The following is a 15,677-nucleotide window of genomic DNA, read 5'->3' as shown; positions in this document are numbered from 1 at the left end:
GGGTCCACACTGAGCGAGGCTGGTACAGGACAGGGATGAGGCGGCTGGTTTCTCCCTGGTGGGAGTAGAGACCATGTCATGAGACTGTGTCCCAGGCTCCACAAAGACGGGCCCTCTGCGTTGCTCCCCGCTGCACTCCCCACTCCTACAGCCACATCCAGGCACTCAGGAAACCTATGCTGAAGAAGGGAATGTTTGTGGAGGTGTCCATGGTGAGGGTGAGGTAGGAGCTGAGGCATCAGGAAGACAGAGCTAAGGACCACCCCACTTGCCCTCCTTGACTCTCTCGACCCATCCCCACTCCCTCCACACCTCACCTGCAGCCCCTACCCCACTTCACCACTGTTCCCTTAGCCCACACCACGGGGCACTGCTCTGTGAGGCTCCATTCAGACTCCTGGCTGTGCGTGTCCAGAGCTAAGTACAACTCTGAAGGTGCTAACAAATTTCTGCCCTTTTCTAGTCAGGAAAGTATACTGGAATATGAGTATGGGAGACTGATATTATTATAGGGAGACTCAAGCATTTGCTCTAAATTACTTAAAAGTTAATCAATAAAAAGGTAAACTGCCCACCTGCAAACTTCAAAACCTCTAACAGTTGTGAGAAACCAGCGATTTCATGCCTCAATGAAGGGCACAAGAAAACTGTTCACCTCCTCAGCTTTGCTCTCTGCTGATATGGTCACAGCTCGCGTCCAAGCTTTTGTCTTTTGCCCAACACACCCAACACTCTCAATGACCTTCAGCTACACAGTGGTGTTCTCTTGTTCCTGCAAGCTCTTCCTTCTGCCAGGAATGCCTCCCCCCACTTCACCCAGCTAACTTCTAGTCATCCTTCAAAACTCAGTTCAAGGGTCACCTCCTGCAGGAAGCCTTCCCAGACCAACACCCACCCACATTCCCATCTCCTACCTCCATCTCTGCTCCCACCTACTCTGTGTTATCAGATCACTTACCACACTGCTGGTTTCTGCCTCTAGTCTTTCATTAGGTGGCAAGCTCTTTGGTGGCAGGACCCTACAAGGCACCCCTCACAGGTTGGATGCATGAATGGATGATTAACAAACAAACATCAACTCTCAGAGCCAGGGTGCCTTTTAGGCTTAGAGAATTTGAGAAACGTGCCCAAGATCACACCAGGAACAGCTGGGACTCGAATGCGGGCCGCTGTGTCAGAAGACACAACTTGGACTGCAGGTTATTTTGTAATGACCACAGCACCATTGCTCCAAACATTCTCTTCTGCCAATGATCTACCTTTGGAAAGGCCTTCGCCACTTCCCACCACCTGAGAACACCCCTGCTTCCCAGGAGCCCTTCCAGCCCTGCTCCACCAAGGGCACGGGAGGCTCCCCTTTCAAACCAAATCCCAAGGATAAACTCGTTTCCTAAAAAGAGGTAAGCAAGAGAGCAAAGTGTCTAAACAAAGACCTCTCTTAAAATATCTCTTCGCGTGCAGGAATGTTCTTTCAAAACTCAAGTTTTATGAAAAAACCTTGTGAACTAACTCAGGAAGTAAAGTTCACCTGAACCATCCTCACTTTGTAACACCATCTCAAGGGGAATAACGAAGCTTCAATTACTGGCACATTTTCTCCTACTTGTCTCACCTTTCTTATTTTAATTTTAATACTTTTCCTGGTAACCTAATTGCAACAGTCCCAAGAGGGGACTGTTTTTAACAAGATCCGACAGATATCAGTTTTAGAAGATAACATAATTCACAGACATACTTATTTATGGCATAGCTGAAAGTCTCATTTAAACACACAGCACAGGAAATACCATGAAGTGGAATTTGGCAAAGGTCTATTTCTTGGGTCCACTAACACTCTAATTACCTAAGGCAGCCTTTCACGAGGCTGACACGGCTGGGCTGGTGTCACGAGGAGGCTCAGGTGTGGAGACCTGTCTCTGGGGCCTGAGGCTAGAAGAGCAGTGTTAACAATGAGAAGATGGGTTATCTTCAAATATGCTTCACGAACCAGGCTCCTTCTCCTCACCTCGGCCTCCCTAAGGCACCCACCTATGTATCTACTCCCCAAGCTCTGAGTGATCCCCTCTACAACCCCCTGTGCACACTCCAAAGAACACACATGGGAGACAGGGGTTTCTAAAGTGCACATCTTAGAGCCAGAAGTCAACACACAGGCGTCCTAAAGGGAGTGAGGCTTTAAATCCTGGCTCAGGTAAGAACCCACTTCCTGACTTCCTTTACGGGGCTTGGAATTCTGACTGGGAGCCTGGACCCCCAGGATCTCACCCTGGTGTGCCAACCGTCAGCTGCATAACACAACTCTAAATCCTAGCTCCCTACTCCCATGAGGAGACCAGAGATGTGGAAGTGCTCCCAGAGCCTGAAACCACTAAGCAAACTGGAAGGTATTTAGAGCCCAGAACACCCCAAGTTATTTTAGGGTGCTGAGGTGTGTACCGTGCAGGGGCAGGTCTGTGTGGGGATGAGAAGGCCAGCAGGCCTACTCAGCCAGGCCTCCAACTGTGGAGGGAGCCTCTCTGGTTCCCTTCCTGTTCTTCCACTGTGAAGTATAAAAGCACCAGGTCCTCCCCAGCCCCGGTCCCCGCCTCAGATGCTCTTTCCTTAGAGCCAACATGAGAGGGAGAAGTAACCTCAGACTCTGAACCAAACTTCCAGGTGTAGTTCACTTGGGTATTACTCTTGGTCCAAATAAATCTGAGGATAACCAGTGAAAAAAAACACACAAAAATCACAGCTCCCTTTGAATCTGAGGGCAGGCTGCTCTGAAGCAACAGGCCCCATGACTTCATCCTCCTGCCATGCACCTGGGCTGCCTCCCAGCTCTGCCCTACTGTGACCTCGGGGTGAACACACACAGAACAAGCAATAACTTAATCTCAGTTTCTCTAACACACATGTGATGTAATGATACTAAGAAAGAGTATAAAACCGTACTCATAATGATACTTACATTGCAATGTGTGATTCACAAACCATTTTCACAAGTTACCAATAAATGAAAGAGCTGAGGAACTGTGGTACCAAATCCCATATTCTAATACAATAATATTTAGGGCCCACCTCACTTATGTGATTTATATAAATTTATACATCAGTAAAAAAATAACACACAAAAATATATGGGACCATTCTTCTAAAAATATGCATTTTTAGGGAATTCCCTGGCAGTCCAGTGGTTAGGACTCCGTGCTTCCACTGCCTAGGGCACGGGTTCAATTCCTGGTCGGGGAACTGAGATCCCCGCAAGCCATGGCCAAAGAGAACAAAAACTGAGTGTCAAAAGACCCAAAGAACCAGTCTTAGTAGATTTTACCTCTAATGCCAGGGCGGTCTTGTCATAAGCACAGGGCACTCTTTTCTGAATTGCTTTTGCAAAGACAGGTCCATTCTGTGTGGATGGCAAAGGGCTGACCGCTGCCCCAGGAGTGCTGGAAACTGCAGGCAGAGGAGCCGTGGTCTGAGGCTGAGCATACGCGTGAGCAGGTTCTGGGATCCCGTAACTGTTGGAATTCCTATTCCCATGCTTTCCGTGTGGCGAGGACCTCACAAGCTTTTCCACGTAAGGGACGGGAATCATCCCCACCCGGCCATCCTTGTTCCGGGCACTCCACCACTGTTCTTCCGGCTTCTCTATTATCACCAGGATCTCACCCTTTTTAAAGGGCAGGTCTTCGGCATCATTCCCAGGAAAATCATAGAGAGTTCGTACATATTCCAGATTTTCTTCTGCTGTAGGCAGGCTGGGTGCTGATACAGATCCCATTGGTGGGCTCGGATACCTTGAGAGAGAGAGAAAATTAAGAGAAAAATCTTACTCTATACCAGTGTTTGTCAAACTTTTAAAATAAACCAATTAACTCAATAACAAATTATTTCCCTCTCCATATTCTCAGTCATTAAGAAGGTCCTGTCACACTGTTTTACCCTCTGTAGTTTGTAATGCAATCGAAGTTAACATCCTGAATATTAACATTAGATGCACAGCACCCCTCCCACATATCTCTGTTTCATAGGAAGCTTTTGTTTACACAAACAGATACCTGGTCTGAATTTTTAAAATTATTTTTAAATCCTCAGTAAGTTCAGCTGCCTCCTTCCTTAGGCCCATCACAACCACCACATACTCTTCCTTCTGGTCCTAACCTAGGGTGTGCACCCTGCACACTTCCCCGGGCACCCAGAGAGATGACAAAGGCCTCTGTGCCCCTCAAAATATAAATACCAGAAAAGGGAGTATATACCTGCATTATAATTTTTAAAAAAACACCCATACTGCATCTTGTAGGGGAATCATCATCTGAGCCTCAAAATGAAAACGTGAAAATTTTCACGGAAAAGCTCAGACGCAAGAGCTCTCACCTAAGCATCACACCCCTGGCCACCAGCTCTCAGAGCCCCCCTGTGAGTCTGCCCCGCAAACCCGGACCCACCTAGAGGCGGTTAGAAAAGCACTGTCCCGGGCTTCCCTGGTGGCACAGTGGTTAAGAATCCGCCTGCCAATGCAGGAGACACAGGTTCGAGCCCTGGTCCAGGAAGATTCCACGTACTGTGGAGCAACTAAGCCCATGCGCCACAGCTACTGAGCCTGCACGCCTAGAGCTCGTGCTCCGCGAAGCCACCGCAATGAGAAGCCTGTGCACTGCAATGAAGAGTAGCCCCTGCTCTCTGCAACCAGAGAAAGTCCATGTGCACAGCAACAAAGACCCAACACAGCCAAAAATAAATAAATAAATAAATAAATTTTCTTTAAAAAAGGAAAGAAAAGCACTGTCTCCCTTCTCTTTAGCAACACCCCATCTGGAATGCCCCCTTCTGCAAGAGAAGTACAGAGGTCTCTCTTCACCTAAGAAGTGTTCTGGAAAGTTGCGAATACATGAAGTTTTGGGAAAACCTATTTTGCTGTTAGCATTTCCTCCCCTTAACTTTTTTGAAGCACATAATCTACACCAGAGTAACTTCACCCAGAGTCTCCACCTCTTTAAGGGGTGACGCCTGTAGAGTCATCACCAAGGCTGGTTCTGGAGCAGCCCGAGGGAGAATGCTGGGATAGGGCCTATGCCTGCCTAACCACTGACTACAGTTGTTTTGTCTTCCAGTAGATCATGGCCATTCCCTCTTTTTCCCCCAATTAATGACCTAAAAAGTTGTTTCACATAACAACATGATCTCCTAAGTTGAAGCACTTTAATTAAAAAAAAAAGTTTCTTTTTAAAAAAGTGTTACCATGTTACAACGTTCAGCAAAATAAAGGAAAACAAAAGAGAAAAAAATCCCACAGTTCCTCCCCCAAGGTAGCTACAGTTCTCCTTCCCTCCTCCCTCCCTCCCTCCCATCCGCCCACTTTGCGGCTTGCTTTCTTTTTTTTAAAACATCTTTATTGGAATATAAATGCTTTACAATGTTGTGTTATTTTCTGCTTTATAACAAAGTGAATCAGTTAGACATATACATATGTTCCCATATCTCTTCCCTCTTGCGTCTCCCTCCCTCCCACCCTCCCTATCCCACCCCTCTAGGTAGTCACAAACCACCGAGCTGATCTCCCTGTGCTATGCGGCTGCTTCCCACTAGCTATCTATTTTACGTTTGGTAGTGTATATATGTCCATGCCACTCTCTCACTTTGTCACAGCTTACCCTTCCCCCTCCCCATATCCTCAAGTCCATGCTCTAGTAGGTCTGTGTCTTTATTCCCGTCTTACCCCTAGGTACTTCATGACCCTTTTTTTCCCCTTAGATTCCATATATATATGTATTAGCATACAGTATTTGTTTCATTCTCTTTCTGACTTACTTCACTCTGTATGACAGATTCTAGGTCCATCCACCTCACTACAAATAACTCAATTTCGTTTCTTTTTATGGCTGAGTAATATTCCATTGTATATATGTGCCACATCTTCTTTATCCATTCATCTGTTGATGGACAGTTAGGTTGCTTCCATGTACGGCTTTCTTTCTTAAGAGTCCCACGTACAGGACTTCCCTGGTGGGGCAGTGGTTAAGAATCTGCCTGCCAATGCAGGGGACACGGGTTCGAGCCTTGGTCTGGGAAGATGCCACATGCCACAAAGCAACTAAGCCCGTGAACCACAACTACTGAGCCCGTGTGCCACAACTACTGAAGTCTACGCCTAGAGCCTGTGCTCTGCAACAAGAGAAGCCACCGCAATGAGAACCCCGCTTGCCGCAACTAGAGAAAGCCCACGCGCAGCAACGAAGACCCAATGCAGCCAAAAATAAATAAATAAATTTATTTTTTTTAAAAAAAGAGTCCCATGTATGCATGCCAGGGGCAGTTTTTCTGCGTTTCCCCACTATACTGCTCTTGCTTCATTCGGTAAGCCTGCTGCAAACAAGCATCCCTGTGTTTCTGAAGGGTTCTTCTTTCTCTGTTACCATCTTCACATACTCTTTTGAATTTAATTTCCCTGCACTGTATTGCTTGTAAAGCCTAGATTCCTGGATTAAAGAACAGGAACGTTTTCACGGCCCTTGGTACATTTTGCCACACTACTCTCCAAAAGTCTGTCTTTGTAATTTGGCAAAACTTACATCTTTTAAATGTAAATGACCAGCTTCACAGTAGTCAGGATACCTTGGTGGTTGGAAGAGTGATTTAAAACCTCAAAGGCCTTATTACTTATTAACAACCTGACAACAAAGGGGCAGACTGCTTACTATCAGTGTATCTAAAAAAGAGTGAGCAGGAACAGCAAAACAAAGAAAAGGCTGACACTTATACCTCCATTGAGGACTGCCTGCAGTCTTGGCAGACAGTAAATTATTGAATCCCCACAGCAATCCTGGGAGGTACGATGCCTTCCACTTGGATTTGCACAAAGCAGTGTCCTCACTCACAGCCTCTCAGCTCGTCAGCCGCAGGGACAACCCGTGGGTCTCTCAGGTGTCTGAGAATTAACGCTGTGCGTGAAACACCCACAACAGTTCCTGACTGGCACTAAGCACCCCATCAGCTCCTCACCCCCCACCCCTGAACCTAATTCAAGGGCCACGGAGATTCTGTGAGAGTTTGGGTCACACTAAACAAAACTCAGATACTTCACCAAGAGCACACTTGGTTCCACTGCAGACGCCTTCAAGGGTTATTTTACTGTTTATACAGTTAAAAGTTAAAAGCAGTTCCACAGACCGTGAGAACACTAGTACAGCTTCAGTAGGGATTAACACTAATGACATCCATTTACCCAGGTACCCACTGGCCTTATTATGTACTAAGAACTTGGGGGACAAACAATGAATTAAAACCAAGTTCCTGCTCTCCAAAGACTGCAAACTTAGTAGCGACAGAGGCTGGAAGGCAAATGAGAGCACCAAGTGTCATTCATGTGTCCCACAGAAGCTGACGGGGTCAAGTTCTGCTAAGGGTCAGAACAGGCAAGGGGATGGTGCAGAAAAAGCCAAAGACTAGCCCCCTTTAAAGCTGAAAGATTTCGTGGAAGACAGGCTTACGCATTCTGATTCTACATCAGAAGACTTAAGAGCCCCAAAGGTTCAAACGCCCCCTTCCCAGCTTCCCCACAGCTCGCGGGGCTGGCTGGTTCCCACAAGCAAGGCCAGAAGCGGGCTGGCCGGCACACATTTGAGGCTTGCTGGCTACATATGGCCTTTGTCAGATAGTCTTCTTTTCATATAACCCTTAAAAAAGTAATGACCATTCTCGGCTCCAGTACACTATACAAAAACTATCTGTGAGTCTGGCCAAGGGATCCACAAACTATGGCCTGCAGGCCACCAGTTCACCAGTTGGTTTTACAAATAAGGTTTGAGTAGAACCCAGCCAGGCCCATGCGCTCATGGGCTGTCTGTGGCTGCTTCCGCAGTACGAGGGCAGAGCTGAGTGGCTGGGATGGGGACAACAGGGCCCACAAAGCTTAAAGTGCTGAACAGCTAGCCCTTCACCGTGAGTTCGCTGAGGCCTGGTCTAGATAGCCGAGGCGGAGCTGGGGAGGGTGCTCATGCAGACCTGACAAGAGGGAGGACAGCTTACACTTTTTCCACCACTTCACTGCTACAGTGACCTGGAGCTCCTTTCCTGATTCGACACACGCACAGACATCCCTAAATATGACAGGAAATCAACCTCCCAGCCACACCCCTGACAAATTCAAAGCCCTCCACTTCCCATTTTCTCAAACTCGTGTATTCATCAAAATCCCCTGCAAATTACACATTAGTCCCACTGCAGAGATGAAAGCATGATGATGCCAGGTCAGAAATACTTAACATATTAGAACCCACTGCCCAAAGAAATAGGAAACATAAAACTGGAACAACTCATTGTTTCTCAATTGTTTCGCAATTTGTTCCTTCATCAGGACTGTAAATAGCATTCAACACACACACAGTTTCCCAAGCCCATCAAGCACACCAGACCCATGCTTCTTCTTCTCCCTCTCCCTCTCCCTCTCTCGACAGCTCTGGAAGAGAAGCTGCTCCTCATCGAATGACAATGAATCTCCCTCCTCCTTTGGTTAAAAGCATTCTCAGCTGCATGTATAAATCACAGATAAAACATTTTATTTAAACTTCAGCTTTAATGCCTTCTATGCTTACAATCACCTTATTCCTGTTAAGGAAGCAATACAATCAACTTCTAGCAGGAGAGAGTTTCAAAGGTCCTGTTCTAGTTTTTTTTTTTGTTTTTTTGTTTTTGCAGTATGCGGGTCTCTCACTGTTGCAGCCTCTCCCGCTGCGGAGCGCCGGACGCACAGGCTCAGCGGTCATGGCCCACAGGCCCAGCCGCTCCGCGGCACGTGGGATCTTCCCGGACTGGGGCACGAACCCATGTCCCCTGCATCGGCAGGCAGGCTCTCAACCACTGCACCACCAGGGAAGCCCCCTGTTCTAGTTTTTAAAGGGGGTAACATGGATATGGAAGATTTTCCTTATTATATACATGTATACACATACTCTTGTGTATGTATGAAAGATTTCACAATAAAAAGTTGGAAAACAAAACAGATGGTAAAAGAATCAATTCCAAGAAGACTGGCTAAGTACCCGTCTGCTCAAAGTGCTTCCAGCGCTTCTTATCCCTCGGTGGCCCTGAGCATGGAGGACTCTCCCTCCATCCCTGGCTTCGCACCTTCACCAATGGCTCTCAGTCTTCGGTGGTGCCTGCCTCTGCACCTGCCCCTGCACCTCCATCCACAGCTTCTCTGCCTCTGCACATTCTGCGGATTCCACCAAAGCTTAGACCCAAATCTGTATATTTGGCCCCCAACCCTCTTCTCGTTAACAAACCCATCAGATTGCTGAACCCCGCCTGGCTTCCCTGTTGAAAACCATCGACCCCCTCCCCCCATCCCTCCTCTCCATTCTCTCAGAGGCACCATTCAATCATCCCTGATGCCACAGCTCTCCACTCACCTACAGGCAACTGCCCAGCGATGGCTGTCATCGGCTTCCACCTTATATTCCCAACACAAGAGATCTCAGTTCAGCTTCTCACAATCCCTTCCCCTGTAACAGCCCTTGATTAACCCCACACTCCAGACTCTCACCACCCCGCCCACACCAGTTTCTAAAAAATAAAACTGACCATGACAGTTCTCTTCTTAAAAACTTTAGAGGGCTCCCACTGCTAAACTCATGTACAAAGCACAGAGGCCCTTCACAGTTCATCATTCTTAACTTCCTAGCTCGCGGCCCCTCACTCACATGAACCACACCTGTGCCTTTCCCAGCACCTCTTCTACCTCATACACTTGTTCTCATCCTTCAAGAACCAGTTCATGTGAAGTCAGAAAGAGAAAAACAAATACCGTATGCTAACACATATATATGAATCTAAAAAAAAAAAAAAAGGTTCTAATGAACCTAGGGGCAGAACAGGAATAAAGATGCAGATGTACAGAATGGACTTGAGGACATGGTGAGGGTGAAGGGTAAGCTGGGACGAAGTGAGAGAGTAGCACTGACATATATACACTACCAAATGTAGAATAGCTAGTGGGAAGCAGCCACATAGCACTGGGAGATCAGCTTGGTGCTTTGTGACCACCTAGAGTGTTGGGATAGGGAAGGAAGGAGGGAGACACAAGAGGGAGGGGATATGGGGATATATGTATACATATAGCTGATTAAATCTGTTACACAGCAGAAACTAACACAACATTGTAAAGCAATTATACTCCAATAAAGATTAAAAAAAAAAGAATCAGTTCATAGAGCACCTTCCCTTTCAGGCCCTGCCTGACCCTTTAGTTGACCATCCTTGCTTTTAAGTTCCCATGGTATTCTATTTTCATTTGTTCAGTATACTGAGCTTCTCAAAAGCTAGGGCCATGGTTTACTTCCATTATATGACTTGAGTCTAGCATTGGGCTTTGGGATACAGTAGGCCTCAATATATTGAAATTCCTGCTAAAATTAAAATGCCCAAGACACAGGGAAGCATTTCCCCTAAGCCTGGGTTAAATCTGTTCCACAGACAAGGAAATCCCGTGTGCCACCAGGTTTGCTGTCCAAGCCTCTTCGCCTCACCACCGCAGAGCTCACACTCGGCTGTCGTTCCCCACCAGTTGCACATGCCTGATGGTCCCACCTTACTCCTTGTGACCTTAACTCCGACTCCAGGATAATCACCACTGCCCCCTTTCACTTATCAGAAAGAACTAAAATATTTTAGCCTGAAGGAACCTTAGAACCTAGTCCAACTGTTCAGATCAAGAACAGAAATCTTAGATAAAAAGTTCTCTGAATTTGAGTCTTAAACAAGAGAAAGGTCACAAAGCAAATGGCTATCAGCACTTTACTTGCCATGGGAACACAATTCTCACCTGGGCGAGACTCCATTCCCAGCGTAATGACGTTTATGGATCCCATCTAAATTGAACTTAGGTGATTTAAACTATTGGTAAGAAGAAACTCAAAGGTTTATCCACAGTGTCCAATTCTATGCTAATCAAAATCACTGTTAATCCTTCTCCCCTACTCCTAATTACAAAAGTCCAAAAGTTCCCTTAAATATTCAGACAGGGGCCATGGGGGGAGGCATGGCCATGCTACCTGCGGTACCCTCCGGTCCCCCACGGTGTAGCCTCTGTGGCACACATTGTGAGGGTCCCCTCGGGATGCTCAGGTTAGGCGGCGCATCCTTTCTCCGCCCTCCCACAGCTACTGTCTGTATCAGATGACATGAATTTGGCCTTTTAAATAAAGTCTCAGTAACCAGGAAGCTCCTCAAGAGCATGACAGGGACTGCTGAGTCAATGTTAGTTCCATATTACCAGCACATGCAATGAGCAATGTCTGCTGAGTAAAAAACAGGGTTTTCTCTATGGGTCAACTTGCCTCAGTTTTTCAACTTTTACTTCTCATGATTTTTCTCCCAGCCGTCATATAGCTACATAAGCTAGAACTGGAAAATTTTATAAGCAAAGCAAGCTACGCAAAACACACTTTCAATTTTCTAAACCGTAGGAAAATGTATTTCACAGCTAAACTAAATCCACTCAGAAACCTGAAACACTCTGTTGTTAAACTGGAAGTAGCCTCTATTAAAACAGAAACAAAAAAACCAGTAGCGCCTACCTGAATACTAATTATAACCTAATAAACGGAATCTTAAAAGTGTTTATACTCAAATAAAATGGAGGTGAAAACCACAAGTTTTCTGTTTATCAAATGATTTTTAATATAAAAATTACATCCATATGCAGAAAAAGGATCCTTTAGGGTCATTCAAAAATCAAAAGCCACTGATATACCTTTTGTGTTTAAATTTAAAATCTAAGACAGAGATGAATACCACAGACAAACTCAAAAGACAATAAGATAACCCAGAGAACAGACAGCTACAAATATACCAAGTCATCTTTGTCTCTTCTTTTCTCTTTCCCATCATCCCCCCTCCCACCAGCAACTTATTTTCAAACCACAGCCATCACTCAGTCTACATAATGTCTCTATGATGGACGGATGGGCGACTCATCAGTCACCATCGTTCTGACCTGGATTGCAGTAACAGCCTCAGGTCACTTCCTGGCTTCAAACCCCTTCCATGGCACCCAATTTCCTGCCTTTGACCATTACCTGTCCAAACTCTTCTAGATCGGCATCTCAGAGCCACACTCACATCACATTGCTGTCTTGCCCAACCCAGAACTTTGCATAAGCTCTCCCCCTCCTCGCCCAAGCCTTGCTCCTCCTCCCTTCTTCAGTTTCACGCTTTCTTTTACCTCACCAGCTCAGGTAAGTCCCTTCTACTAGATCCTCTCAGCCTAGATTGATTTCCTTCATAGCATTCACAAATCTTGTAGTATTTTATTTTTCTACTTTTCTGTCTGTCTCCTCCACTAAAATCTAAGTTCCATGACAGAGAAAGCATGTCTGTCACCCCTCTTTCCCAGTACCTATCACTGGAACATAATTCTCCTGTAATATTTGAATAAAAATATAAAATTAAAAGTTAAGGAACATTCCAATAAAAAAGATCAGACTAGCACAAAACAAGCACCAGTCCTTAAATTCTGAGGAAGTCATACAGTTGTGACCTTTCACTAAGCAAAACAGACCCCCCAAAAGAACAATTAGCCAAGGGGCATGAAACTCTGGCTTCAGAAGCTCAGTTTTGAGGCCTAAAAAAGCTAAACCACTTTATTTATCCTGTCTGGGGTGTGAAAATGCATCGCCCTGATTTCTGCATTTGGCCAAGGCTTGCCTGGCGTAGTCTCCTACAGTAGGTAACACATCAACCAAATCCTCAGGAGAGGCAATCCAGATTTAGTGTGACAAAGTAAATCCAGCCAGGATCTGATTCAACCAGCACTGTGACAGCCCTTGGAGACAGCAGGGAAAAGGAAAAACTAAACTACAGCAAAATGCCTGGGGCAGAGGGCACAGAGGAGAAACAATCAAGGCTGAACTCAAGGGGGTCAGGTAAAGGCCCCAGCACCACAGGGAGGATTTCCGCAGGTGAGGAACCGGTGGAGGGAGGTGCTCCACGGAGGGCCAGCAGTCGAACGAAGGCCCACAGGTGTGCATGGGCGTGCAGGGCTGGCTCCCGGGAAGGAGGATGAGAGGGGTGAGGGCAGGCACCACACTCACAAAGTTACAAGGGCACCTGGGAAGACGCCCAAAGGGGAAGTTTGGGGTCGTTTCTGCGGGAAGCCGCTGCAGCACAATCCTTTTTCTCCACCCAGAAGGGGATCTAGTTATTCACTCACAGCTGCACTATAGTACCTGTCACCTCAAAGTGCACACACCTGGCACACAACATGGCATGCTAAATGCCTAAAATTAATGATATAATTCACCTCCACAAGCTAGGCAAGTAATTTACTTAAACGTATTTAATATCTCATTACTGTGGGTTCTAAGAGTCTCTCCAACCCCTTATATTGGAATTACATGTGCTGAAAGTTGACTCCAGTCACCAGTATCTTCCGGGACTTGGAGGTTTCACCAATCAGATTCTTTTTGGTGTCTAGGTCTTCGTTATACACTATCTGATTTATAATCACTTTCTCACCAGTTTTTAAAATCCATTTAGTTCTGCAGTTAACCTCAAAGTCATTCCACTGTCATGCTGTTCCTTCTCTCTCTCTATTCCACAGAAGCAACGCTGAGGCGTCCAGTGGGTGCTCCTTAATTAATATAATACCTTTTAGTGTTTAGAGCTCAGAGTAGAATCCTGTCAGAGAATCTGTAAAGTCAGAAACATCTCATCCTGAAAAATCTGTCCTTTTTAAACAAATGTTTAAGAAATCAACTGGGCAGTGAAATACCTTTTACTTTTAAAATTCTAGGCAATCTCTTCAGCTCAAATTTGGCGTAATTTAAATAAAAGAAACCTCTAGCAAAATACTGATTAAGGCAAATAATCAAATGAAAAGAGGATGCCTAATGATTGGTGTCACTCTGGGTTAACTTTAAAATAGATACTAAGTCATTAAACTTAACACAAAAAGTACATCTGAAATTCAAGTAAGATAGAATTAAGATGAGTGTCATTCAAAAAATTCCCTTAGGAACATTCTAGCCTCATTCCTCCTTGGAATTTAACCAAATGGATTTCCAGTCTATGGACGGTCCAGCTTGGGGGGAAACTGTTAAAAAAAAAAAAAAAAAAAAGTCTTCGTTGAAGCCAACGCACCTTCTTTTACAATTTTTGTAATTAATGTATTATAAAATAGATGCCTAGGTTATTTCAAACTTGGCACCAGGGTATCAATATATAGTTCTGATATTTCACAGTTAAAGGTATTTGTTTCTAAACGCTAAAGCATTTTCATCTGCCCAGTGTTCCAAAAGCTGCAGTCCAGGAGGTCTTAACCTGGAGTTCAAAAACCTTGAAAGGTGTGCAAACTCGTGTGTGCTTGCGGGGCGGGGGTGGAGGGTAAGCTAGCTTCAGAGTCTCAATCTGTGGCCCAAAAAAGGTTTCAAAAACAACAACAAAATTCTGCTTTAGCAGGGTAATTAAACCAAGAACGTAACGAAGGCAAAAAGCGTCCATTTTCAACTAGGTACCCGCAACTCAACACATTTAAGACGCACCCCTTCATCAACAATGACCCAGATCCTGACACTGCCTTCGGTTCGGAATGCCCTCCGGAAAGTAACCCGGTTCCGAAAAGGGGGCCACGGGTCCAGCCCCGACCCCCGCCCGCACACGCCCTCCGCGCACCTGGGCGCCGGCTCGATGAGCGTGGTGGTGTCCAGGTAGTGGATCTTGTAGAACTCCAGCAGGGCCGGCAGGTGGTCGAACTCCTGGTCCCCGATCTTGAAGCGGCGGTTGGGCAGCGAGTTGATGATGTAGTGAGACACCCGCGAGTTCTCGGACACGGACAGTACGTAGTCCCCGGGGCAGGTGGACGAATCGCGGACCAGGAACACGCCGTGGCGCTGGCCCTGGAGCCGGGTCTGCGCCTCCTGGCGAGACACGGGCCCCATGTACCAGGCCGAGCGGTCCGAGGAGTCGAACCTAGCGGAGGACATGGCGGGCCGGGCGCTGGGCCGGGCGGGCCGGGGCTGCTCTGCCTGCGCTGGACGCTCCGCCCGAACCGTCTGCGGGCCGGGCCGGGCCTCTGGCTCACCGAGCGCCTACTGAGCCGAGCCGGCACCTTCCTCGCGGCCGCGGGCCCGCAGCATCCTCCGCACCGCCCGCCTGCTCCGGGGCCGCTCCACGGAACGAGCCGGCTCGGGGGTGCGGGCCCAGCCGGGTCGCGGCGGTGAAGCCAAGCGCGGCAGAGGCCACCCGGGACCCTCCGGTCACTCCTGGCCCGGCGCGCGCCGGCCCCGCGCCCCCGCCGCTCCGCACCGAGCCCCGAGGCCAAGCCAAGCACCGGACCCCCGGGAGCGCCGCGCCGCCAGATCCGCTTCGCCCAGCCAGCTCCCAAGAGCCACAGCAACAAAATGGCGGACGCGGGAGAAGCGGCCAGCCACCTCCCCCTCCGCTCAGCGCCCTCCGTCTGCGCACGCGCGGGCGCCGGCTCCCAGCGGCCGCCGGGGCCTCCCGGTGACGTCACGCGGCGCGGCCAATCGGGAGCGCGGGCATGCGGGACGGGCGTGCGCCGCTCGTGCGCGCCCCCGCGCGCCCTCCCAGGCAGCTGGGGGGCGCTGCCTGGAAGCGGCTGGGGCTGGGCGCGCGCGGCGCTTCCAGAACCCGCTCTGGGAGCAAAGCGGGAAGCGCAGGCTGGGTTCGGCCGGGGG

At 47.6% G+C, this 15,677-nt stretch overlaps 1 protein-coding gene across 1 annotated transcript in view; it reads right to left on the bottom strand.

Moving 5' to 3' along the window:
* Nucleotides 1-15,042, bottom strand: part of CRKL (CRK like proto-oncogene, adaptor protein) — a 31,273-nt gene extending 16,231 nt beyond the window's left edge. Inside the window, exons 1-2 of the mRNA XM_082667493.1 lie at nucleotides 14,653-15,042; nucleotides 3,314-3,779 (exon numbers count right to left, since the gene is read on the bottom strand). Of these exons, the coding sequence (XP_082523619.1) occupies nucleotides 3,314-3,779; nucleotides 14,653-14,963 (777 nt within the window). The 5' untranslated portion in view covers nucleotides 14,964-15,042. The remainder of the gene's footprint in view (nucleotides 1-3,313; nucleotides 3,780-14,652) is intronic.
* Nucleotides 15,043-15,677: the final 635 nt, after the last annotated feature.

This window comes from Grampus griseus (genome assembly GCF_964374135.1).
Source record: "Grampus griseus genome assembly, chromosome: 12".
NCBI classification, from domain to species: Eukaryota; Metazoa; Chordata; class Mammalia; order Artiodactyla; family Delphinidae; genus Grampus; species Grampus griseus.
The sequence above is the reverse complement of the archived record's forward strand: the minus strand, read 5'-3'. Positions and strand labels throughout refer to the sequence as shown.